General features: G+C 46.1%; 1 protein-coding gene across 1 annotated transcript in view; it reads right to left on the minus strand.

Moving 5' to 3' along the window:
* Positions 1-27403, minus strand: part of LRRC1 (leucine rich repeat containing 1) — a 128478-nt gene that overhangs the window by 74648 nt on the left and 26427 nt on the right. Inside the window, exon 2 of the mRNA XM_065912899.1 lies at positions 6587-6704. Within this exon, the coding sequence (XP_065768971.1) occupies positions 6587-6704 (118 nt within the window). The remainder of the gene's footprint in view (positions 1-6586; positions 6705-27403) is intronic.

Below are 27403 nucleotides of genomic sequence, written 5' to 3' on the forward strand. Positions count from 1 at the left end.
AGTTATATAAGCCTACGACTTACTGAGAACAGACACAATTTTTCTGAAAAGAAGAACATGACCATATGAATTAATAAAAAGCAACAACTCTTCTGGGCTTCGCTTGTAACTCATCTGGTAAAGAATCCGCCTGCAATGTGCGAGACCCCAGTTCAATCCCTGGGTTGGGAAGATCCCTTGGAGAAGGGAAAGGCAACCCACTCCAGTCTTCTGGCCTAGAGAATTCCACGGTCTGTAGAGCCCATGGGGTCGCAAAGAGTCAGACACGACTGAGTGACTTTCACTTACTTACTTAACAACTCTTCTATGTTTTTTTGAAATTGCAACCTGAGGCAGATTTTGACTACTATAAAACTGTCCTGGTTTATTTACTTAAGGTGGCTGTTTTTGAAAACCAATCCACTTGAGGACGTGAAACCACGGGTCTGTGGATAGCAAACCAAAAAATCCTGAAAGAGCTGCAAAATCACTTTGAGCAGAGGCGCTACTTCAAAACGTCCGTTCAACTTAACAGTCTGATAAAACATCGCTGACGCTTCTTATGGCACGAAAGAAAAGAGATGAAGGCTCTGCGTGCAAAGTTCATTCCCACTCTCAGTGTTCACAGTGATTCCCGTCCATCCTCACGTCTAAACAGGGCTTCCCAGGGCCTCCCTGCTAGTCCGAGGGCTAAGAACCCACCTTGCAATGCAGGGCACCTGAGTTCAATCCATCACTGGGGAATTAAGATCCCACAACACACAGAGCAACTAACCCTGCTTCCACAACTACTGAGCCACGTGCAGCAAAGAAAGATTCGCATGACACATGAAGACTCTGCAACAAACATCCCACATGCTGTAACTGAGACCCGACACAGCCAAGTCAATAAATACAATGTACGTTTTAATTAAAAAAAAAAAACAACAAGGTTCCCAAAAAAAGTCTTTGTGGCATGAAAAGGTGACTAGAAAACAGATGCCAAATTTTCTTTTCATATTCACTTTGAAAATAAGTACTATTGTCGGGACTTAAAATGTGAGCAGAAGACAATAATATATGTTTTTTTATTGTGAACCCCTCTTCCTAACAAAAGGTAAAAAGACGGAGGAAGGGCTTGCGGCAGGAACGTGGCAGCACCCGCAGAGACAGCAAAGGCAGGCCTGCCGCTCTGCACCTGCAGGCGGAGGGGCCCCACGGGCGTCTCCCCCAGGGGGTCTCCTGGTCCGTTTTCACAGTGACTGGGACCAAGAAATGCACTGACCTGCAGCGTGGCTGAAGTCCAGCACCGGAGCAGGGCTCCGAGCCCGGTCCCGAACCAGGCGGAGGCGGAGGAGGCAACAACGGCCTGGCTGTGGCGAGTCTCAAGTCTGCGTGGGCAGCGGCCTCTGCCACCCGTGGGCTGTGGGCGTATGTAGTCATCACCCCCAAAGTGCCGACTGTTCATCACTGAGAAGGGACTTCTAGGCACACGGGATGCCTGGCTTGCCAGAAACAGCTTTTTGCAGGGTTCACTTGAGAAGCACCAAGACGATGTCACCAGGTCATTCCAGCAGGCTTCAAAACTGGCCTCAGATGTCATTAAACAAGCCCGCAGCCATCGGCCACGGACTCTGATCCCCGTCTTGCAGCCGGACAGAGGGCAACTAAGCCCAGCACTTAGCACACATCCAGCTCCTGACTGTGTGGCAGGAGGACCCTGCTGGTGGATTGGATCCACTGTCCCTCTGCTAAGTGTGAAGTGCTGTCCTGGTGCCAGTGAGGGTTTGCATTAAAACTACATTTTAGTTTCCTGTTCATTCAAGTTTGCAAAGTAATTCTCCAGGATGTGGGGTCTCTGCCAAGTTTGTTCCACACGCAGCGTTATTTGCCCCATAAAAGAAAAACCCTCAAGCCCTCATTGGCTGTTCGAATAGTAACAGCATGTCCTCAACTTCATCCATCCCTGTTCTACCTTTATGATTTTTGCCGTCCTGGTGGAGCATCTATGTTCTTCATTATTTACTTCATTCTTTTAAGTTACTTTTTTTAGTAAGATTTATCTGCCTGCAATGCGGAAGACCCAGATTCGATCCCTGGGTCGAGAAGATCCCTTGGAGACAGAAATGGCAACCCACTCTAGTACTTGTGCCTGGAAAATCCCATGGACCAAGCAGCCTGGCAGGGTACAGTCCATGGGGTCACAAAGACTCGGACACGAGTGAGTGACTTCACTTATTTTTAAATTCACTAACATGAATGAAAGTGAAAGTCACTCAGTCGTGTACGAGTCTTTGCGACCCCATGGACTATACAGTCCATGGAATTCTCCAGGCCAGAATACAGGAGTGGGTAGCCGTTCCCTTCTCTAGGGGATCTTCCCAACCCAGGGATCAAACCCAGGTCTCCCACATTGCAGGCAGATTCTTTACCAGCTGAGCCACCAGGGAAGAAAGCTATTATCACCAGATATAAAAGCTAAATATAACAATCAATACAATATAGCTATTAAGTTTTACGGGAAGCAACCTAAAGGGAGTAAAAAAAAAAAAAAAGTTTAATGAAAAGGAAAAAGGCTAACTTCCTCGCTTTGATTCAATATTAAAAACTGCTGTTTTGCAGTGCCGCTTAAAGTCATCACTAGCAGTGCTGGTGGTGCAGGCCTTACATTCTGGGGGGGGGGGGGGGGGGAATAAACAACTAAATAGATAATGATACAGTCCTGTGATGGAAGTCAAATTACAGCATGGACTATCAAATTCGAATTGCTAACCCTTTGGGCAAGATTCATGATGCATTAAGAAAGTCTGTCCTAGATTTTTGGACAGTGAGACAGTACTACTGTGAATAGTACCTTTTCTCACATATCCAGAGAGCATTTGCCTCCAACAGCTAAGAATCAGTGAACAGAGAAAACAGATATAAAGTCCAGGCATGAAAGTGTAGCGTGCTCTTCACTGCAGAAAACTGCATCAAACCTTAACTTGAAACCTATAGCACTGTTTCCCTTGAGCAAGGGAACATCAGGAAAGGCCTAATTTTGCTCCTGGAATCAAACCAACTTGTTCAGTCAGCCCTAGCATCTTACCCTTTAGCCAGGAGGTTAAACCCTGAAGGTTTCCCACCTTCCACACGGGCAGGTCTGGGGTCGACAGAAGCTGAGTGAATTTGTGCTCAAAGCCACAGGAAGCTGCTGAGGGGATGTTAGGAGAAAGCTGAGGGGTGGGGACAGCTAAGACCCCACCCTCCGTGTGTCTGGCATCCCTTCAGGGTTTCTGAACAATGCAGCATCCCCAGACCCACCCCAGACTGCCCGCATCAGAATCCACAGTTTAACAAAACCCTGCGGTTAATCCATGGCACCCTCGAGCTTGACAAGCACCGATCCAAAGGCCTTCAGGGGTCTGACACCACCCTCTCGTGCCTCTGTCCACGGTCAGTGATACTCTCTGGACAGTCGGGAACTGAGGACACCAGGAAAGGTTCTACCCTGACAGTGGTGGGCGCCGGCCACGGCCCTGTGACAGCTCAGGGACACAGCAGGACCTGATCGCTGGGAGGGCCGCCTCTGCAGGGGCTACAGGAGCCTAGAGCTTCACACGGGCCCCCAGACACAAGCCCCAAACCCTTACGAATGCCCGCATCAGTGAAAAATGGGGGTCCCACATGGTCTCTCAGGCTGCAGTCTCTATCACCTTGATTGACCTGCCTAGGAAATTCACACTCATGGGATCTGATCAGCCAGAAAAAGTGAGAGGAGACACGGGCAGATTTGCCTGGTCTGGAAACAGCTCAAGACCCAAGCTCCTGCTGGTGATGGTAAAACCGGGACCCTTCTCTGCTCTGTCATCTGTGCAGCTTTTTTACAACCAAAAGAAAGCCTCCTCCACCACTCCCACTGTACACACACACACACACACACACACACGTGCACACACCAGAGCAAGCCTCTGCCAATAGGGGAAGCAGGTGGTTAAGTCCCCCAGCATTTCCACAAGAGCCTGACAAAAAGGGGGCAGATCCACAGGAGGAAAGGCAACACTGGGGCCTGACGGGGCTTCAGTGACAGCTCACACCCTCCTACCCACATGCTGGAAGGTATAAACGGGTGCATGAGGAGAGGCACGTAGCCCTTCTTTCTTCCTCTGAATGTTTCGAAAGACACAGCTGACGTGGGAACCAGTACAACTGGCCCCTGACGACACTGAATTGATGCGGAGCACGTCTTCCCACGAGAGTCAGTAACGGGACTGCAACCTTCCAGCTCTATGCTTTTTCCTTGGCTCCCAAATAATTGAAGCCAATACATCTCTTCTTTCTTGAGGATTTCTGGACCCCTGCTTCTTTTCCTTCTTAATGCCAATTTCAGAAAGGCTATCTGATTTCTTTGCATTGTGTGATTTCAGCGGTCATTTTTCATAGTCGCTGCAGAGTTCACAGCCATCCAGTCTTTACCACTGAGAGCGCTGCTGAGACCAGAGCGAGCAGTTTCTATCACACGCACCTCAGACGGGGGGGCGCCGGACCTCAGACGGGGGTGGGGGGGGGACGCACGCCGGACCTCAGACAGGGGGAGACGCCAGACCTCAGACGGGGGACGCCGGACCTCAGATGGGGGGGACGCCGGACCTCAGACAGGGGGAGATGCCGGACCTCAGACGGAGGACGCTGGCTCTCAGACAGGGGGAGACGCCAGACCTCAGACAGGGGACGCCGGACCTCAGACGGGGGACGCCGGACCTCAGACAGGGGGAGATGCCAGACCTCAGATGGAGGATGCTGGCTCTCAGACAGGGGGAGGCACAAGACCTCAGACAGGGGACACCGGACCTCAGACCAAGGGGGGGGGGAGATGCCGGACCTCAGAGAGGGGACGCCAGATCTCAGATGCGGGACACCGGACCTCAGACGAGGGGGAGGGCGCTGGACCTCAGACAGGGGGATGCCAGACCTCAGACGGGGGACGCTGGCTCTCAGACAGGGGCGACACCGGACCTCAGACGGAGAGATGCTGGGCGTCCCACCACTGCACAGCGGTGTAAGGGGGGGCTGACGGCGTTCTGCACTGCCGGTGACACCTGCTGCAGAACAGCCAGTGACTTGGAGTTGGGGGCTCACGGCTGCCTTAGAAAGATGCGCTGGGTCAACCAGGCCTCACTTAGAAAAGGCCGTCAGATGCCACCGCGAGGGCAGAAGACCACAACAGACAGAGAATGAAGAGGCTGGCTGCGAGCCAGCAGGTCAGCGTGGAGGGAGGAACAGAGCGCCCACAAACGGAAGCGAGGTCACGAAACCCCGAGAACACTGTCAAGTGTGGGCCCAGGGCAGCGCTTTTAGGATGTCAGCTCCACCCCCATGCTCACCACCCAAAACCCTTACCCGAGGAGAGCCGGCTCTCCTGCAACCAAAGAAGACAGCAAACAAGCCCCCCAAACAATCGTTTCACTTTCTATAGTACTCTCAAGGGAAGAAATAATTCTCATAACAAAAGTGCACACTATGACAAGAGCAAATGACTTGGCCTAAAGACAGGTTCCAATTACGGGATCTGAGAGGGGGCGGCAATTTAAAGGGGGGGGGGCGGTAAATCATTGTTTTCTTCTCCACAGTTTCAGTCTAGTGCTGATTATCACTGCTGCCTTATAACAAGGACCCACAGGAAAATACTACATCCAGGCCTGGGGGCTTCTGCGGAGGACACCAGACTGAAAGAGCCAGACCTGAGGGTCGTTGAGAGGGAACCTACAGATTTCTGTAGAAAAGCAAAACAAAACACAAAGCAGGTGTGCAACAGGTGAGAAAGAAACGGACTGTCGTTTTTATGAACCAGAGTACACATGGGCTTATCCTCAGGACATTACACCAGAGTTCTGGCAAGAACAGAATCCCACTGCTGAAGACAGGGCTCCTGGGAGCTGCCACTTTAACTCGAGGTAATTAATCAAACACGTTCCAACAAGCCACGGGGCCAGTCTGCCCCGGGAATGCTCTAAGGCTGTAAGACGCAAGGTGAAACCAGGTACCCATTTAAAAGTGAAAGGTTAAACAGGATATAAACACCCTGTCAGGCCATTTCATTAAAAGGAGGCAACATTACAGTGGAATCTGAAAATGAAAATAAACTCACAAATACGCCGTACAAATTCAAGAGGGCAGGCCTACCTAGGGCGTAGTCAGAAATAAATGAGATGGACAGAAATGCCCGAAATGGCAAGCAGGTCTGTTCACTGCAGCCGAAAGGCAGGTTCTCGGGGGAGCAGTTGAGGGGCCAGGCCACCACCAGGAGAGACCAGCCCTTCCCCGGGCACAGCTCCCACCACAGCAGCCCCCTAAGGTCTGGACAAGTGACCACGCTCCCAGCCCTCTGTGTCACCTCCCATCAAATTGAGGGGAGAACTGCGGATTTCTCAGGCCCCTCTCCACTGCTTGAATGAGGGTGAACTGACTGGAAGAAAATCAGCGCCTAAAATTTGTTTTGTGACAAACTATTCGATAACGGCAGTAATTTCATCCCAAAACGTATACATAGCTTTCCTCCTGGACATTCGTCCAGCCACATTTACTAAAAATTGCAAATTGTCAGCATCAGCAGAGAAAAACAGTTCACGTGGAACCATTTTTTCCTTACCATTCCGGGACACGTCGAGCTCCACCAGCTGCATGAAGTTGGCTATTTCTGGAGGGAGTCGCTGAATCTCGTTATCACTCAATCCCAGCTTTCGTAACTTGACTAGCTGGAAAAATTGCTGAAAGACAAAACAGGTTCATGTAGGTTTCACAGATATTTGCAATGCAAACTTTTTGCCCAATATGAAATGTAAAACAGTGTGTCTTCTAGGGGCTTCCCCGGGGGCTCAGTGGTAAAGAATCTGCCTGCCCATGCAGGAGACACGGGTTTGATCCCTGATCCAGGAAGATCCCACAAGCCGTGGAGCAACTAAGCCCATGCTCCACACCTACTGAGCTTGTGCTCGAGAGCCTGGGAGCCGCAGCTACTGAAGTCTGCGCTCTGCAATGAGAAGCCCACGCACCACAGCCAGAAAACAGCCCCCACTGGCTACAACCAGAGAAAAGGCCGTGCAGCAAATAAAGACCCAGCACAGCCAAAAATAAAATAATAAAAAAAAATTTTCTAACATCTTTTAAAAATTAGCGAGGGCTGTACCAATGTCACTTTCCTGATCTTAATATTGTACCATAGTCATGTGACAATGTAACCACTGGGCTAAGCGAGGCGCACAAGGCATTTCTGCGCACAAGCAACAATTATTTCAAAATTAAAAAATTTTCACAATGAATAAGTAACTCAGTGAGAATAGTAATGCCTCCTTTAAACTATCCAATAGGTGGTCACATTTTCTACTTATGGAAACTGGTATGAAATCTGCAGCATTAAGTAAAGATATTTGAAAATTAGAATAAAATATTTCTTAAACATTTCAAAAGAAATTCCTGTGCATCAGAAAATATATAAATATCCCACAAGTGTGTGTAGGAGAAAAGGAAATATTTTTGGTCAATCTAAAAAAGAGCCTGCTCTGGATCCTTTCCTTAACCATGGCACACAGGGCAAATGCCTTCTGCCCCACACCCTTTAAAAACTGTACTAAAATAGCATAAAGGAATTTACAGGAAGATGGACACAGATATAAAAATATGAAATAAAGGGATGAAGACAATTCAAGATGAGAGGGGATGAGAAGCAAACTAGACATGTGACAAAATCCTTGAAGCAAAGGAAACAGATGAATAAATGGCAGCAAATAAAGGAGTCAAAACAAAGCTGAACTTTAAGCCTGTGGAGTGAGTAGCCTATGGAGATTAGGTACAGTTATCTCTGAAGGAAGAGGCTTCCCTGACAGCTCAGTTGGTAAAGAATCCGCCTGCAATGCAGGAGACCCTGGGTTCGATTCCTGGGTCGGGAAGATCCGCTGGAGAAGGGATAGGCTACCCACTCCAGTATTCTCAGGCTTCCTTTGTGGCTCAGCTGGTAAAGAATCTGCCTGCAATGTGGGAGACCTCAGTTCAATCCCTGTGTTGGGAAGATCCCCCGGAGACGGGAACAGCTACCCACTCCAGTATTCTGACCTGGAGAATTCCATGGACTGTCCATACTGTCCATGCAGCTGCAAAGAGTTGGACACGACTGAGCGACTTTCACTTTCATTTTCACCTCTGAAGGAAGGAGCACTGGTTGAAAATGGATATAACGACAATTAAGTGGCCAGAGTCCCTCCTCTGGCTTGCACAAGGGGACTGGAAATTTCCTCCAGAAGAGCTGACTATAAGACCAGCTAAAATCAGGGATGAGGCATGCAACTGGAAATAGGGAAGAGGGTAAGACCCTGCTCCATGAGATCTATCCCCTTCTCCTGCAGCCAGGCTTCTCAGCAAGAAAACAGGTTATACAGACATAGATTACACAAGAGGGAAGCCCCAGGTCATAAGCCCCATTCAGGCACTCAAAGCTTCAGTTCTCTTCTTTTTTTAATTCAGGTGCCTGAATCTCATTTAAACAAAGCCAAGGTTCTTCGGACACAGATAAACAAGAGGAAGTGAAGCAGCCATAAAAGAGGAAGAAATAAACTGTAAGAAATTAAAAACTAGTGCAGCATCAAGGTAAGAATTCAACAAAAGAGATGAAAAGTAAAGCTAAAAATCTCCCAGAAGGGAGAATAGAAAGACAAAGAGATGGAGAGACAGAAGAGGAATTAAAAAAAAAAAAGGAAAATTAGAGGATAAGGTTGCAAAGTACTCCATCCGACAAACAGATATTCCAAAGACAGAAACATACAGACTGCAGAACATAAGTTTCCAGGTTAAAAAGACCCACCATGTGACCAATTACATGAATGAAACAAAACATACAGGAATACCAAAGAATATTATAAAAGTTCATAACTCCAGAAATAAGATGATTCTAAAAGTTTCCAGAGGCCAAAGGGCAGAGAGAAAGGGAAGAGGACTGGAACTCAGAAATGGCACTGGACTCAACAGCAACCTTGAAAGTAAGAAGGCAACAGAGTAATGCCTTCAAAATTCCAAGAAAACATTTCCAACCCAAACCCACATACCCAGCCAAACTATCAATCAGGTATGATGAAAGAATAAAAAACATTCTCAGACATACATGGTCTCAAAAAATTTATCTTCCTTGCACCTTTCACAAGAATCCATCGAAATGTGGAAGGGAATCTAAAAGGAGGAAGATCTGAGATTCAGAAATCAGAGAATCAACAAAACAGGAGACAACAAAGACTAAAACCATGAAGGCATTCCAAGACGGCAGTGAAGCAGCAGGTCCCGAGAGCAGCCAGTTTACACTGAAGATAATATGAGGGCTCTCAGAGGAGAGCTGGGAAAAGAATAAAAACACATGTGAGGGATTATCTGACATGTCTAGAAGTATCAGGAAATTTATTTGGTGACAAATTAGAAAATGAAATAAAGAAAACAAAGCAAGCAAAAAAAGGAAGGAGTTATTAATTCCAGAAAAAAACTACAGAGTAAAAGTATATAGTCAAAATACAAGACTTGATTATGAACAATATATATGCAGTCATAATATTTATATACTGTTAAAAACAAATTTTATATTATGTCAATATTGAGAGGATAGGAAAGAAACTGTAAGTGCTAAAGACTCATCTTCCACAGAAGGAAATCAATAAATAACTAAACAGTATTGGGTAAAAATCAAACTGTAAAAGCAAGTCATTTAGCAATGTGGAAGCAAATGTTAACAGAAATCCCAGAGCTGGGGGTTCTCAAAAGCAAGACACAGGAGTGGGGGAGGGGAGGACAGGAGATATATGGGATTTTTTAAAAATTATTTGCATATACTACCTTGCTAAAAATAGAAATTGAAATTACAAAAGAAAACATCTCTACTAAGACAACAGGGTACTCCAAATGATAGTTATGAAGGCTCCCTAACCCTAACCCTAACCCTAACCCTAATTTAATAAGCTTCATTGGGTTTTTCCTTTTGTAAAAGGGATTGTAACTTACATAATCAAAAAGAAGGCATCATCTTTTCAAAACCAATTGGGCAATACAAAATATAAAAAGTTTTCAAGTCCACTGACATCATAACAATACTTTTGGGCATCTGTTCTTGTAACATAATTGAAAATAAGAAAAAGCAGCTACAATATGTCTCTACATTCCTATCACTAGAAATGAAAAGCATATCAAATAAGGAAAATGATTAGCATGTTATTAAGAACACAGTAGTAAGCAACCAACGATTACTGTAAAGACCAGAGAAGTTGAAAAAGATTGATGATGCAAATATAATTTTAAAAGAAGACAAAATGGCAGGTATGCTATGGAAAAGCACATGTACCTGTTGAGAAGAGAACATGGGGGGAAAGTTATGCTAAGAGACAAGGAAAATGCATGAACAATTTTATTTTTTAACAAAAAAAGATATTTTAAAACGAACTATGATTCTCATCAAATGAATGCTACCAATTAGCTATATATGATAATGAGCATGCTCAACAAAAGGACTAATCCTTTGGAGTTCTTCAGTCATAGGGCTGAAATTTAATTTCTTAAAGAAAGATTCTGAAATTTCTTTATGTGGGTTATACTAAAGCATTAGCTGACACAAAAGCCATTCAAAAGAGTCACATTTGAATAACAGAGCTTATGCCAGTTGTTCAAAAGAGTCTGACAGTTTCATAATGCATCGATGTGTTTACTCAGGCATGAAAAGCTCACTTTGTTTTCCAGGAAAGCTATGGCACAAAAGCTATCACCAAATCCATACATTCAAGGACCGTTCAGAAATAATACAAGAAACCAAGTCAACCAGGGACTTAGACTGTCAGTGGCTAATAAGCTAGTTTTATGCCTGTGGAAATGACAAGCTCCGAATCCCAATGTTCAACAGAAATCCTAATTTAATCCTAACTTTAAATCCTAATTTCAAGCAAGCAAACTTAAGTTGTTCTGCATGTTAAAAACATCCTCAAAAAGAACCTGTCACAAATACTACTTTATTCAACTGGGGACACACAGATCAGATGGAGAAACAGCCCTATCCAACAGCATCCCACAGTGAAAACAGAGATTCCTCAATCCTTCCCTCATTATCCTGATGGGACCCTAATTTGGTTTCCAAATGCTTCAAATCAACTGCATTCTGAAAGGGAGACACAATACCACTAGGACTGCTTGAATCTTCAAGTGTTGGACTTGCAGCCAGTCACGGAGGAAAACTCCAAAAGTATATAAACCGTTCTGCCTTCTCTGGGATGAGCCAGGGCCCACAGAACAATTCCCACGGCAGTCCTGGCAGGGCGCCTCGGCAGGGCGATCGCGTGATGGGGCACACAGACACCATTCTTCCACCGCACGGTGCTGATTACAGCGCCCTGGCCCACACCGAGCACATTCTGTACAGTGACACGCAGAGAAACCCAAATTGCCTTGGCCTGCGATGCCACGCCACAGTCATCTTATAGCCTCCATTGTTTTTAGTAGATACAGAGTCTTCAATTTGGTTGAACAGAATGTTTCTTTTTCCCATTCTCCATTTCTAACAAGATTCTTTTTCCTTCTCTTGATAAAGTGTTAGTTCCTCTCCCTTTTTCTTAGGAAATCTGAGTCTTAAAAGAGCTGCATCCTTTGCTATCACCATATGGCCAAGGATCAACAGTCTCCCCAAACTTCCCCATAAAGTGGGGAAAAGACGAACCATTGTTGCAGACTCACCTGGAGAAAGACAGTATAAAGAATGGGATTAAACTCCTGAAAAGCTGTCTGTCTCTGAGCTGTCAGGACACCAGATTAACTCACAGACTTCCTTCTGGGCATCTTCTAGCCCCTCAACTGTGCTTCCCTGGCGGCTCAGTTGGTAAACAATCTGCCTGCAATATGGGACACCTGGATTCGATCCCTGGATCGGGAAAATCCCCTGGAGAAGGAAATGGCAACCCACTTCTGTATTCTTGCCTGGAGAATCCCAAGGACAGAGGAGCCTGTCGGTCTACAGTCCATGGGGTCGCGAAGAGTTGAACACGACTGACTGACTACTTTCATTTTTCAACACTTCAACTAAACACTGACCCCTTTCCACCCTACCAAAGTCTCATCACATCCCTATCCCCAAAGACCTGAACTGCCTTTGTGGTCAACCAGCTTGCCAAAGATACTGTAAACCAATGGTTCTAATCTCCAGGTGAGAATAATCATGTTACAGTATCTATCATTTTTATCATCTGGCAATGTTCTTCACTATGAGACTTATAAAAAGTGACCATGACTTTATTACCCAGAAATTCCTCTAGGTATGTACTTTGCATACTTGTTTTAAAAAAACTTTCACATATATTATTCTAGTATATTTTATATATTTGAATGTGCTTGACAGAATTATTCATAATTGCCCAAAACTGTAAATAACCCAAATACCCATCAATAGTACATCTGATAGAAATATATTCTTACAATGAAATTTTTCACAGCAATGAAAATGAAAGCTTACTCTTAAGAGTACAGAGAAATCTAGAAATAATATTCAACAAATAAAATCAGACACAAAAGAAGGCACAGTATATTACTCCATTTATATACTGTAGAAAATTCACCAAAACTAAACTTCTTTGTTTAGAGATGCATACAGAGATGGTAAAAACTATTTTTAAAAAAAGAAAAGAGGTGATTAGTATTAAATCAAGTTAGTGGCTACTTCTAGATGTGAGGGAAATGTTATCAGGAAGGGCATGCAATGGATTTCAGGAGTCCTGCCAATTCTAAACCTTGCAACCTGAGTGCTAGTCACAAGTTTTCATTTTATAATTTGTTGTGAGCTGTATATTTATGCTTTTGTGCACTATTAATATATGTGTTTCATTTCACAATAAGAGAAGTTTTAAAAGTTTTAAACTACTGTTGCTGCTGCTAAGTCACTTCAGTCGTGTCCGACTCTGTGTGACCCCATAGATGGCAGCCCACCAGGCTCCCCTGTCCCTGGGATTCTCCAGGCAAGAACACTGGAGTGGGTTGCCATTTCCTTCTCCAATGTATGAAAGTGAAAAGTGAAAGTGAAGTTGCTCAGTTGTGTCCAACTCTTCACGACCCATGGACTGCAGCCTACCAGGTTCCTCTGTCCATGGGATTTTCCAGGCAAGAGTACTGGAGTGGGGTGCCATTGCCTTCTCCTTTAAACTACTGATTAATCAGAAAGGAAAAATGCCAGACAATTAGGACCAATGACATCAAATTCTTCACCTTGACAGAGGTAATGATAATGAAAAGCAATGACATTATGTCTGGAGGAGGAGAAATACAAAGGCCAACAGTAATCAAAACAATAACATTAGAATGATCATGCTGCAGCCATTAACCGTCACCCTTTACTGTGGGATTCTCTGTGCTCAGCAGTGAGCTAAGGACTCCAATTGGATCATACTCTGTGGTCATCTCAACATTGCTACAGAGCTAACATCCATATAGAACGGTCAGTCACTGCTGCACAACAAACCATCTCAAACTCAGTGACTCAAAAGCAACACGATTTTTTTAAATTTCTCACATTTCTGTGGGCCTGTTGTTTTCACTTGAGCTCACTCATGCAATTTCACTCAGCGTGGGTCAGAGGAGCAGGAAGACCACCACCCTGGCCTCACACTTATGGTTTGGTACTTGTGCCAACACCCAGCTGGAGCTCCTCCGTTCTCCACAGGCCTCTTTCCTTTGCCATTTGATCCAGTGGCTTCATACAAGCTCTCGGATCAGCATTCAAAAGGGGCAAAGAGCCCAGGAGGACTCTCGGAGTCGAAACCTTGAAATCTGCACCATGTCACTTCTGCCATAGTGAGGGGAACGGGGAAATAAGTCTCCACTGGTAGATGGAAAGAGCAGCAAAACTCATACTGAAAAGAGGCTTGGAACGGGTGGAATCTGGTAGATTAAATGGTCTACTGTAAAATGAGGTGGGGGCCTCAAGGGTACCACAGAAGAACACGTATAAAAACCAGACAGACTATCCTATAAAACTCTAAGATTCACCACAGAGTAAAGATTTTTCCAAAGGAAACCTAAAAAGAAAATGTAATAATATACTGGATATACTTTGGTTAAGACATGACTTTTAATACATGAGAAAGTCAAAGGGAAAAGACCCAAGAAATATTCACAGAAGAGTGAAAAGATCCATCGCTAAAGCAGAGAATTCACAGGATCATATCTCACATCCAGAATTTGAATTTGAAAGGGTTTCAGCAAACTCTCAAAAATAAGAACTACTGATGAAACGAGTGTTAATAAGATATTTTTTTTACTATGTTCTGGTAAAGAGGCATGGAATGGGAATGTCCCCAGGGGAATCTCTTGACTTCCCTGGTCCTCTGTTTCTTTGTGTAAAAAATAAGCATTAAATGATCGAAGGGCTCTTTCTAGTTCTAAAAATATTAGAACTGCATTTCAAAATACCTTCAATGTACCATAAAAAAACATGACAATCCTATTAGCACACAATATAACAAGCGTGCAGTTAAAAATGCATAAAATTACAGAAAGTAGATTAGCGGTTGCCTAGGAAATGGGAAATGACTGCTAACGGGTATGGGGTTCTTTTGGGGACAATGAAAACATTCTAAAATTAATTGTGGTAATGACTGCCCAACCCTGCGAATATACTAAAACCACTGAATCATGAACTTTAAGTGGGGGAATTGTATGGCCTGTGAATTACACCTCAATAAGGACATCAAGTTCCTCACAGAATTGACAGATGTTGATAAAGAAGGAATCCCCCTTGACAAGGAAGGACTCAGCTAGGTACCCAACCTGTCCATCCTAAAGGAGATCAGTGCTGGGTCTTCACTGGAAGGACTGATGCTGAAGCTGAAACTCCAATGCTTTGGTCACCTCATGCGAAGAACTGACTCACTAGAAAAGACCCTGACGCTGGGAAAGATTGAAGGTGGGAGAAGGGGGCGACAGAGGATGAGATGGCTTGATGGCATCACCGACTCAATGGACATGAGTTTGGGTAAACTCCAGGAGCTGGTGATGGACAGGGAGGCCTGGCGTGCTGCAGTCCATGGGGTCACAAAGAGTCAGACACGACTGAGCGACTGAACTGAACTGAACTGAAGCTAGGTACACACACTTTTTTATTTAATTGAAGTGTAGTTGATTTACAATGTTGTGTCAATTTCACATGTATGGCAAAATCACTGTTACACACACACACTCATGTTTTTTTTCAGATTAGTTTCCATTATAGTTATTTATTACAAGATTCTGAATATAGTTCCCAGTGATAAACAGTAGGGCTTTGTTGTTTATCTAGTTTATCTAGTTTGTATCTGCTAATCCCAAACTGCTAACTTATCCCTCCCACCACCCTACTTTCCCTGTTGGTAACTGTAAATCTGTGGACAAGTGTTCTATGTCTGTGAGTCTGTTTTTGGTATAAAAGTTAGGTTCAACTGTCTCGTTCTCTTAGATTTCATATATAAGAGATGCCATATATCTGTCTTTCTCTGTCTGACTTCACTTCTATAATCTCTAGGTCAATCCATGTTGTTATAGAGTGGCATTATTTCTGTTTTTATGGCCAAGTAGTATGCCACTGTGTTCTTGCCTGGAAAATCCCATGGACAGAGAGCAGGGTAGGCTACAGTCCATGGGGTCGCAAAGAGTCAGACATGACTGGGCGACTTCACTTCACTATGCCACTGCATACATGTACCATACCTCCTTTATCCAGTCGTCTGTAGACGGGCGTTTAGGTTGCTCCATGTCTTGACTATTGTTAAGAAGTGTTGCTGTGAACATGGGGATGCATGTATCTTTTCAAATTAGAGTTTTCCTAGACATTTTTATTTCACTGGGCTTCCCACATGGCTCAGTGGTAAAGAATTTGCCTGACAATGCAGGAACCACAGCAGATGCAGGCTCAATCCCTGGGTCAGGAAGATCCCATGGAGAAGGAAAAGGTAATCCACTCTATTATTCCTGCCAAGATAATCCCATGGACAGAGGAGCCTGGAGGCCTACAGTCCATGGGGTCGCAGAGCGGGACACGGCTGAGCGACTGAGCACTTTGTTTAATCGCATTGCTACATGTGCCAGTGAGGGAAAGGTTTTCATCTCCAGTTCACTAATGAGGAAACAGATTTCGGCAACATTGCAGAGCTCCCAGATGCCACTACCAGTTAATAACATTCTTTCAGGAAAATTCCAAGACACACCCACGTTGGAGGATCACAGGATAATAAATTCTCAGGTAACTGGCAAACAAAAAAACATCTGTGAAACTATATTCTAATGAGCAAAGTGAAACAAAGTCCCAGGAAGTGGGAACCAGGGCGAGGTCACACGCCAGTGCTGCCGGTGATGTAGGAAAAGAAAACAACGGGCCGAGGAGCCCGCGGGGCAGGCCAGGCACTCAGACCAGGTGTGAAGGGGGAGAAGTCCAGACAGACAAGAAAGAGCTTATCCTCTGGAGGCACCTGGGCCTGGAATGGTAACTCCACATAAAGCCTAAGGCCAGGGGAAAAAAGGCTGAAAGACAGGAAACCAGTACACGGAACTGGGACCAGTTCAGTTCAGTCGCTCAGTCCTCTCTGACTCTTTGTGACCCCATGGACTGCAGCACGCCAGGTTTCCCGGTCCATCACCAACTCCTGGAGCTTGCTCAAACTCATGTCCATTGAGCCGGTGAAGCCATCCAACCATCTCGTCCTCTGTCGTCCCCTTCTCCTCCTGCCTTCATACAGGTCTACAATACATCAGAGCAAAAGTGACATATCTGTAAAATTTTTAAAAAAAGCTCAGTCTACTTTTGGTGGCAAAGGGGGGAACATTACCAGCAGCAGGGCAGCCCTGGCAGGTTTCAAACAAGACTTCCCACACTGTCTGCTCAACTGGCAATTCAAATTCTCTGACCGATTTTCAGACAGACATACAATGACATTCAAAAGAGAGTCAAGAATTTAAAACGCTGATTCACAAAATGGGAAGCTGAGGTCCACGTCCCACTGTGTGGACCAGTGTACAGATGATAAACATGAAATGAGATAAAAGGTTCAGGCCCTCCAATAACACTAGCTGCATTCCCTATAATGGGAAGCAGGGAGAAATCTATTTCCCTGCTCACTGATTCATCCATAAGACAAATAAGTGGAACAGACCACAGGGAAAAAGTCCCCTGTTCTGAAACACAATGTTTTAATCAGTTCCTGACCGAGCGGCACAGGTCCACATTCTTCAGGCAACAAAGGAAAGAGTGCACGTTCTCCTCCTTGAGTGGCCCCAGGAAGTCACAGGCAAATCAAAGTTCAGAAAAGCAAACAAGCTTCCCACTATGAGCTGGCATGTATATCTGAGCGCTTTTAACAAAGGTGTTAGCTCTGTTTGGAATATTTCTCTTTCCAATTTTTCTGTCTCTGGTCTCTACTAACCGTTTTATCCTCTCTTATTTGCTAACAAATTTTCACATATTCACAGGGTTTTCATTACATTATCAAGCTGGCATCATGAATGAACAGTAAGGAGGATATGAATGCCTCAAGGGTGCACCCTCGGTAATTAAAATAGCTCAGGTGTGAATCATTGTAAGAATCATAACACCGGGAATGCTTCATTTATGGGGATATGATCAGAAGTCTGTGGGTGAGGATGGGACAGGTATCGGCAATGGTTTGGAGAAGAGAAACATTCAGTGAGAGTGATGGTCTCCTGTGCCGAGAACCTGGATGCAGGGAATGCCATGGGCACTGGCGGGCAGGCTGGTGGCACAGAGAGAAAGGACAGATATGATGCATGCCCCTAGAGAGACATGCTTCTCCAGGGCATGCTGGAGAGGCCCAGCATGGGAGGATCAGAGAGAGCACAGTAAGAAGGAGATGCCAACCTGAAACCTAACAAAGGGGAGGGATTAAATACAGCTGGTAAAGTCAAGCAATGAGTTACTGCATGACCATTAAAAATGCTTCTGGAGAATATTTAATAATATGATAAACCCATGTACTCTAGGATTATGAAAAAAACAATGCAAAAGTATATAGACTGTATAATGCCTATTATGCTAAAAAAAAAAAGTAATGCTGGGACTTACTAGATGGCACAGTGGGATGAGAATCTGCCTGCCAAGGCAGGGGACATGGGTTCGATCCCTGGTCTGGGAAGACTCCACGCACCAAGGAGCCGCTAAGCTTGTGGACCACAGCGACTGAGCCGGCGCTCTAGGGCCAGCCAGCCGCAACTCCTGAGCTGGAGTGCTGCAACCACTGAAGCTGGCGCGCCTGGCGCGTGCTCTGCACAAGAGAAGTCTCCGCAGGGAAAAGCTCCACAATGAAGAGTGGCCTCTGCTCGCCGCAGCTGAGAGATCGCACTCGGCCAAAAGTAAATGATCGATTTTTAGGGGAATTTTAGGGGAAAATTTTTAGGGAAAAAAACTACTTTAAAAAGTTAAATCTGAGAAAAACTAATTTTAATTCAGTGAATAAGGATCACTCGGCTCTGGGGTACCGATGTTTTGTACCATAAAAATACAAAGCCTATTTATCTGAAGGAAGAGTTGATTTTCCTTTAAACTTGAACTGACGTCAAGCAAAACTTGAAAGGAAGGAGCTAAGACCAGCTTACGCATCAAGAAACAGTTCTTCCAACAATAAGTCAAACATAATCAATTCAGATGATTAAAGTGGTCTTGTATTTTGACACAGGATTTTGAATAAGGTTGAATTCTTCACACACAGTACTCAGGAAGGCATTACATGACTCAAGCAGAATAAAATCCTGTTTGGGGGAGACTTCGTCTTGGATTCCATACAACTCTTCCAAGCTAACAACAGGAGCAGGCACTACACAGAACCCACGCACGGGTTCTGAAGTGGAGGAAAAGACGTCAACAGACGTGGTCCTTACTCTCAGGAGACACCCAGGAGTTGACACAAACAGTAGTTAAAACACAAGGGGGAAAGTGGAATCATCACAAGTGAGGCTCAAAATACTGTGAAAGGATAATAAATGTCTTGTCTTTAGCTACACCTGATACACTCCTTTAGGTTAAAAAAAAATCAGACTATTTTATGGTCAATCACACCACACCAGTAAGATCACTTTCCTATGAGACACCACTTAAGAATGGGCTATTCAGAAAAACTATTAGGAAGACCTGCTAAATTTTCTCAAGGAATATACCAACATTTGGATCGATGCTCTGCGTTCTTCCAGGCTCAACTAAGAAAAGATACAGGCAACACTCATGAACGCCCATCCTGGATGAACGGAATTCTGCCGACTGCTGACTCGCTGATCTACTGAGAGCACCCCAGCCAAGGGTTGATCTTTCTGGATAGCGAGCAAGAACTGGAGGAATCCAATCACTGATGAATTAATATCATGTTATTAAAAAGTACTCTGAGTTACCAGATCACAGTCACTCAAAACTCTGGGGAAAAGTCTCTTTTGCTAACCACAAAGCTCATCAATACCTCTGTGGCTTGATATCTTTAGAATAATGACAGGCTGATTTGTGAGTCTTTTTCTATATAATCTGAACGAATTAGACCGTATCGCGTCATTTCCCCTGAATATTCGGCAGTGGTCCCAGTCAAATCACACCACCAACTCCACAGTGTCCCAAACCAGCCTGAGTCCCAAGGCAGAGGAAGTGTCCATTAGAGAAATCTCATGAAGACTCCCAGCCCTTCCATGTGGGAACTTTTATTTGGAGATACCTCACTGTGAAAACAGTCATCGGGTGACTTTTCATTACAACATACGCAAAATATCTTATAATTGTTCACAAGAACGTCAGTATAAAACCACGTTTTGGATTTGAAGCTGAAGACGTGTGAAGGTGGGCACAGCGCATCCCGGGCTACCGGGCCCTGGCTGCTGAGTAACCTTCACGCCATGCCGACCTTCGACTGAGGACGGGAGCCCTTGGTTCGGTCTCCGGTTGGCAGGAGAGCCTGAGTTTGATCCGATGCTGACAGCGGGTGGAAGGGGCTGGGACAAGACTCTCTGTTAAGGACAGAGAAGCTGTTGGGATGCCCAAAGGAGGAGATGCACTGAAAAAGTGCATAGAACATTTGATTACACGGGACGAATTTTTAAATGTCCATCAATGTGATCAGAAATAAATCAAAACAGAAGAATGGTCCCTAACCTTCTAAGGTGACATTTAACGGCAGTTGCGGTGCACACTAGTAAAAGTAAAGAGATAAGAAAAGGTCTTTGTCTCTTATCCTCAAAAACACTGAAGATGATCACACTGTTGTAAGCCACTATTGAGAGATTTCTGGGGCGGTGGGGGGGAACCAGTGAATTTGATGGATAGATGCCCAGAATCCATGTTTTACGAGCTGCTGCAGGGCTCAGCCCCTGCAAACATTTTCTAATATATTCTAAGTACATAGGAGCTATTAACATGTACTTTGGCATGTCTGTAATCACAGTTTAAGACTAAAACTTCATAATTCAGGAACTTCAGAATGAGCGTCTTGCTCCACCTAGATAGGCTTGTTCTAAAGTGCGTCGAGCTCCTGTGAGAGCAGTCTCGCCTCTTCAAAGGAGATCCTCTGTCGTGTTCAAACTTCTCACACACATTAAATGCACTCTGCTTCCTACTGGCTGCCCCAACAGCTAAATGAAAAGCAAGATGGAAAAAACTGAGAGCAGATTCCCTAGCAACTCCCAAACAGTTACGCAAAAACACAACGGAGTTCCTGCCCTTCCCCACATTTCAGTGCCACAAACTGAACAGATACTAAGTTCCAGTGTTAATCCAGATGAAGAACCACAAACACAAGGCCTAATTTTGAAAACTTTCTAAATCGCCCTACTGAGTAAGGAACAAGAGAAACCACTAGTGTCCCCCAGAAAACACTCAACCCCACGGTCTCCATCTAAGTAAACTCTCTGTGTGGGGAGACGGTGGGCAGAGCGCTCTCCCAGCCACTTCTTCAGGCCATGCTTTTCAACATGCTTTAGATTTTATTTCTACTGCTTGCCAGCAACCTTCGTCAGAGGCCACAGGACATGCCTGGCACTGGCCCAACATCGGGACGCACAGTGGAGCTGGGGGGACCCAGGTCCACCCCACCAGCCACTCCACTCACTCGGCCCAAAAGTTAAGGACTCGGTTCTTCTGTTGCCGCCAAGCTCTGCAGACGGGTCCTGGCAACTTGCTCGCACTGCCAACCAGTCACCTCTGCAGGATAAGAGCTTACTCAGTGCATCACCTCATGAGTTGGCAGAGTCGGAAACCTTCCCTTGCAGCCAAAAAGAACATTCGAGAAAAAGGGAGCTCCTGAATGCATCCCAGAGTGAAGCAGGAGAGGCAACTGCCTTCCGTCAGCTCCTGGACCCCAGGAAACGAGCAAGAGCTCCCAGGTGGCCTGCTATAACGGTGAGTACCACCCCCGTAAGCTCCCGAGGCAATTTTCTGTGGTAGCTTCAGGGTTCCAGGAGTTTCTGTGCTATCACTTCCCCAGGCTCCAACTCCCAGCCCAGAGGCCAGTTTTTTAACCCAGGTGTGTCTAATAAAAGGACACCAGGTCATCCCTTCACCCCTGCCGTGGGGTCCCATCAGAACCATCCATTCATTCTATCTGCACAGTGGAATCTGAGCCTGACCCGGCATCACCTCTCTGGAAAGCACCTTCCGCAGCACTGCTGACTACTCACTGATCATCTCTTTTAAGGACAATCCTGTCGTATGCATAGGTCCAAGAGATTTAAAATTAAAATGCTACATGATCAGAGTGGATTTTGAAAGTCTAATTTCAAAAACTTCAAAACTTAACTTTTCACAAAAGTAACTCTAAACTAAATAAGAAATGTCTCTAACGTGCCAGGTAGCAGTCAGGGGGCTCTATAAACATTGACTCACTGGATCTTAAAAACCACCCTAAGCCCAGCAGCTACCAGGAGTTCACAAATAATGAAAGTACAGCACAGGGCAGTTACACACCTGGGCCCCTTTACACAGGTGTGTCAGCGGCAGGATCCAAAGCAGGTCCAAAGTCCCTACCTGTCTACTATAATAAACAGAGGGTCAAGAAGCACTGTGGAGTCCCAAGTCTGTAAAGCTGGCTCCCCAAGTTACTGGCTGGTTGTGTGACCTCAGGCAAGCTGCTTAGCCTCTCTGTACCCCGGTATCTCCATCTGTAAAAGGGGGTCATAACAGAGCTGCAGTGACAATCGTATGAGTAAGTCCAGGCCAAGTATGCAGAACAGGGCTGGCCTCCGAGAAGGGTTTGACAAGCGTTAATGTGATAATGTAGTTATCACTGTTATCCCTCCATAAAACACCCCCTCCTGACCGGGGTGAAGCCTAGAGGTGGGTCGCTTCCTCCAACATCGACAGGGAGAGGGTGTCATCCAAGCAGGGTCACCACCCAGAGATCGAGGGGCTCTGACATCAGAAGGCTTTGCAGTGTGATAAACTCAGATGGACTACATACTGCTGCAGTACTTTATAAACCAAAGCCAGTTTTGTGCAATGACCCCGTGAAGGAGTAAGATGTTTTAAAGAGGAAAGAAGGCATGATCTTTGTAAATCTACCACTCAAAAGTCAATAACTAAACTTTGTTTTGTGACCTTCTGGTCTTTTTTTAAAAAAACACAGTAAGATATAAACATAAATGCGTCCATTCAGCTATGTTTAAGTACACAGTTACGTGGTGTTGGGAGTACTCACAGCGCTGTGCAACCGCCACTTCTGTGTCCAGAACTTTCTCATCATCCCAACCAGACCCTGCACCCAGAAGACAGTAACTCCCCAACCCTCCCTTTCTCCAGCCCTTGGAAACCACTGATCTGCTTTCTGTGTCTATGGATTTGCCTTTTCTGGATATTTCATATAAAAAGAATCACACACTAAAAAAAAAAAAAAAAACCCATCCTACATACCCAAGCTACTAAAACTTCTCAAATGTAAGATATATAGATCCAACTATACCATTTACTGCCCTTGGACTATACTGTTAGGATGCAGCTAGGTGCTTAATGAGAACCACACCCATACATTTCAAGACGTCTGTTATTTTCAAAAGCAGAGAAAGACCACAAACAAAAAGACATTATTACACATAAATCAATAGACTGCTGACACCAAATGCTTACACGACCTGGAAAGGGGACCTTAGATGTTAGTTAACAAGTCCAGTCACCCCCAGTCTACTTAGTACTCGAGCTACTATCCAAATAAGTCAAGTAAATTCAAAAGCAGTTATTTCCAACTCATCAAATCATCCAAAACACAATAAAGCAAAAGACTGAATGAAAACCAACATGAAAGGGCTGCAAGTATTTAGGGGAAGTCTGGGGACCTGGGGAGGGCAGAGTCAGATGAGACTTCCAGATGGGCACGAGGGTGGGCGGGGAGGCAGGAGGCCCACCCAGAGGAGGGCGGAGCCCAGGCGGGTGGGCGGGGAGGCAGGAGGCCCGCCCAGAGGAGGGCGGAGCCCACGCGGGTGGGCGGGGAGGCAAGAGGCCCGCCCGGAGGAGTCGGAGCCCACGTGGGCGGAGCCCCTCTGGGAAGGGGCCCCTCGGGGCCCGGCCCTGTGATGACCAGTAGCGCAGGCCTTGGTGCTCCAGACGCCAAAGGTATTCAATCAGGCTCCCTGGCAGGGCCCACAGCCTGGGAGTCTAAGGATGAGAGAGAAAGGCAAGCGATGTCTCTCTCCCCTGGCCTTGAACCAAGACCACCCACCTCTCAAACAAGCCGCGGTTCCATACATGCACAGGGCACCCCTCATCTCATCACAGCTTGCCTAACCCCCGGGGAGCCTGGATGGGTCTTCCCGAAGCCCCCAGCAGCCGATCACTGCTCACAGGATGAGATGCAAGCCCCAGAGCTACATAGTCTGGCTCTCATAACCTGGGTGCCTTCTACTGACAGCATCAGCGTTTTCTGTAGGCTCTGGCAGTTTGTGAAGTGCTTCCTCCTACTCCCTGCCATCCACAGAACTGCCCAGGGAGCAGTCAGTCATTCGAACTGAACTCAAGGAGGGCTACATGGTACATAAGGCATGCAAACCACCCCTCACACTCAGGTTCCCTGGCTGCAAGACTGACATCCGGTTACCCTCTGCCCACAACTGACCAGTGGCCTTTCTAACCTCAGTCCCCACATCCGCAGCCCCAGGGAACCATCTGCTATGCACAGGTCCCCCCTCACTGTCTCCAACACCTTTCTCCAGCTAGGAACATGCCACTCATCCCGAAAGCCACAACCTCTCACAAGTCTTTATGCCTAATCAATACCCTGTGATTTACCTGAATGGAAAGGAATATGAAAAACAACATGCATCTATGCATATACACGTATAACTGAGGGCTTCCCTTGTGGCTCAGATGGTAAAGAATGTACCTACAATGCAGGAGACCCAGGTTCGATTCCAGGGTCAAGAAGATCCTCTGGAGAAGGAAATGACTACTCACTCTAGTATTCTTGCATGGAGAATCCCATGGACAGAGGAGCCTTGTGGGCTACAGTTCACAGGGTCACAAAGAGTCGGACATGACTGAGCAACTCAGCATACATGCATGCATGCATGCGTGTATAACTGAACCACTTTGCTGACACCAGAAATTAACACAACATTGTAAATCAATGATACTTCAATTTTTAAACAAATTAAGTGCATCTTCTCCCACCACATATGCAAGATTTGAAACTTATTCCCATTATGAAGTATACAAAAGAAAGAAAGTGAAGCCTCCTCCATCCATGGGATTTTCCAGGCAAGAGTACTGGAGTGGATTGCCGCTTCCTTCTCCAGGGGATCTTCCTGACCCAGGGATCGAACCCGGGTCTCCAGCACTGCAGGCAGATGCTTTACCCTCTGAGCCACCAGGGAAGCCCAATGTCATGCCCTTTCCCCATGCGTGGTCCCCATGCGTGGTTGCCAGGCAACGAGAACTGCACAGGATGCTGGCAAAAGCTCAGGACAGAGCAACCAGCACAGCAAGAATGGTGATGAGCCCTGATCACACACCATAAAGAACCAAAAGGGAGTTAAGATTTGCAGGGATTGTCAAATGGCTTATGAGTATCTGAATACCTGTCACATGGTGAAAGAATCAGACTTGCTCAGTAAGGCCCAACCAAAAGAAAAACACCCCTCTATAATTGAAGTGAAACATGGCAGAGTCCTCTGGGGACACAGTGAATTCCCTGCTCAAACAGGCGAGATGACTGCTCAGTGTGGTTTCATGATGGAATCAGATGGACTAGATGGGAAGCTGATCTACAAAGTGTCTTTCTGACCCTGAGAGTCTGCAAGTTCAACTTCCCTTGGGCATGTTCTTCCTCCCAGTCAAAACATACCAAGGTTCTTAGATAACAACTTGTGATCTGCTCTTTGGCCTATAATTAACTAGCACTGGGGCTTACCTTGTGACTCAGCTGGTAAAGAATCCACCTGCAATGGGGGAGACCTGGGTTCAGTCCCTGGGTTGGGAAGATCCCCTGGAGAAGGGAAAAGCTACCCACTCCAGTATTCTGGCCTGGAGAATTCCATGGACTGTATAATCCATGGGGTCGCAAAGAGTCAAACACAATTGAGCGAAAAGTACAGCATCTGCAAGAAGTAGCAAAGCCATCAGCAGGTTATCTGGGGTCAGAATTCAGCACCCCAAAATCAAGTCATAACGTGATGTCATGGGACTTCCCTGGCAGTCTAGTACTAGGAAACCAGCTTCCAATGCAGGAGACACGGGTTCAGTTCCTGGTCGGCAAACGAAGCTCCCACAAGCCGTGGGGCAGCTAAGCCCTCGCGCTGTAACTACTGAGGCCACGTGCTCTAGGGTCTGCACTCCACGCATGAGAGAAGCCGTGTGCTGCAACAAAGACCCAGTGCGGCCAAAAAGAACGAACGTGATGTCACACACCCTGATGAGTGCGACGGAAAATAAGCCTGATCAAGACAGATGGCGCAAACATAGCTTTTCATGTGACTTTTCACAGGGGTTGGAAGGAAGGAGATAAAGGAAGAATCTGGCCAGACAGCATCACCACAGGCTTCTGCACAAGGATGTGGGCAACAAAACAGTAAGTTCTCCATGAAAGGACCATGTCCTCCCTCAGGAGCTACAAGGAACTTTCAAATATGGAATCTTAACTGATTCCTATCAATACTTTCCATGCTAATCGAAAGCTCTTGTTCTGTTTTTAAATCCAATAATCAGACCTCATAAATGAGAACAGTGGGGGCTTCCCAGGTGGCCCAGTGGTGAAGAACCACGTGCCAATGCAGGAGACGCAGGAAACAAGGGTTCAATCCCTGAGTTGGGAAGATCTCCTGGAGAAGGAAATGCCAACCCACTTCAGTATTCTTGCCTGGGAAATCCCATGGACAGAGGAGCTTGGTGGGCTATAGTCCATGGGGTCACAAAGAGTCGGACGTGACTGAGCACGTGGGTACGCACACACGTGCACACACACAAACACAGATGAGAACAGCGTTATGAGTGGGAATTGCTACCAAGTCCAAACTCACACTACTCGCTGCACGACAGGCCAATAAATCAACAGATGAGTTGCTGGGACACAGAACAGTGACGCTACTGGGAAAGCCAGCAGGCTGAGAAGACGGTGGACTCATGTCCCAAAGACCATCTCGCCTGAGTCAGAAGTTAGGCTTCCTCTGTACTAAAAGGGGAGGGAGTCAAGTCAAGCATTTCCTGATTCTCATCAGCCTCCAGAGGGATTATGTTAATTTCTTCCTTCCTGCAGTCATTCACAGATGAGCTGGTCAAGATCTTCCTGCCTGTGACCTGAGCAAAGATATTTTAGCTTCATACTCACTACCTGGGAGTCAGGGTTGCCAGAGATGGGCCATTATGTAGAACTTAAGCTTACAGGCAACATCCCTTTAGTGGTACACTTGTAACAGAATACAACAGCCCTTCCCTGTTACAGAACACAGGTCCGGGTGAAGCACTGTGAGGCCTCAGACCAGGAGGAGGCAGGCCGCAGCCTGCAGACCACCATGACCTCCCCAAGGACCAAGGAAATGGAGAGTTCGGATTCCGACCTTAGGAGATGCATCCGGGTGTCCGATCTCTTTGTATGCCGGTGACGGCTGAGCTGGGAGGAGCCTTGGCGTACCTCTCACCACCGCACCTGTTCAAGCCCTTCCTAGCACTTGGGAGGCTCCCACCTAAACGGGGCTCAACCTTCCCCACTGCAGGGAACACGCTCACATCTCCCAAGAATATACATGTGGATTTCACATCTGCAAGGTCAAGAACAAGGAGAGGATGAATCATTTGTGTGGCCATTCTTCCTGCCCATTATGAAAAAGCACATTCCAAGAGGCCCTAGGATGGACAAGTGAAGTGAGCGGGCATTTAATGCCAGTAAGATTTCAGTACGTGGCCAGGGACAGGCGAGGTGGCCGTTCGTCTGCTAATCCCGGGTGAACCTCAGAAATCTGAGCCAACCCTCCAGGACCCGGC

This window comes from Muntiacus reevesi, chromosome 20 (genome assembly GCF_963930625.1).
Source record: "Muntiacus reevesi chromosome 20, mMunRee1.1, whole genome shotgun sequence".
Classification (NCBI taxonomy): Eukaryota; Metazoa; Chordata; class Mammalia; order Artiodactyla; family Cervidae; genus Muntiacus; species Muntiacus reevesi.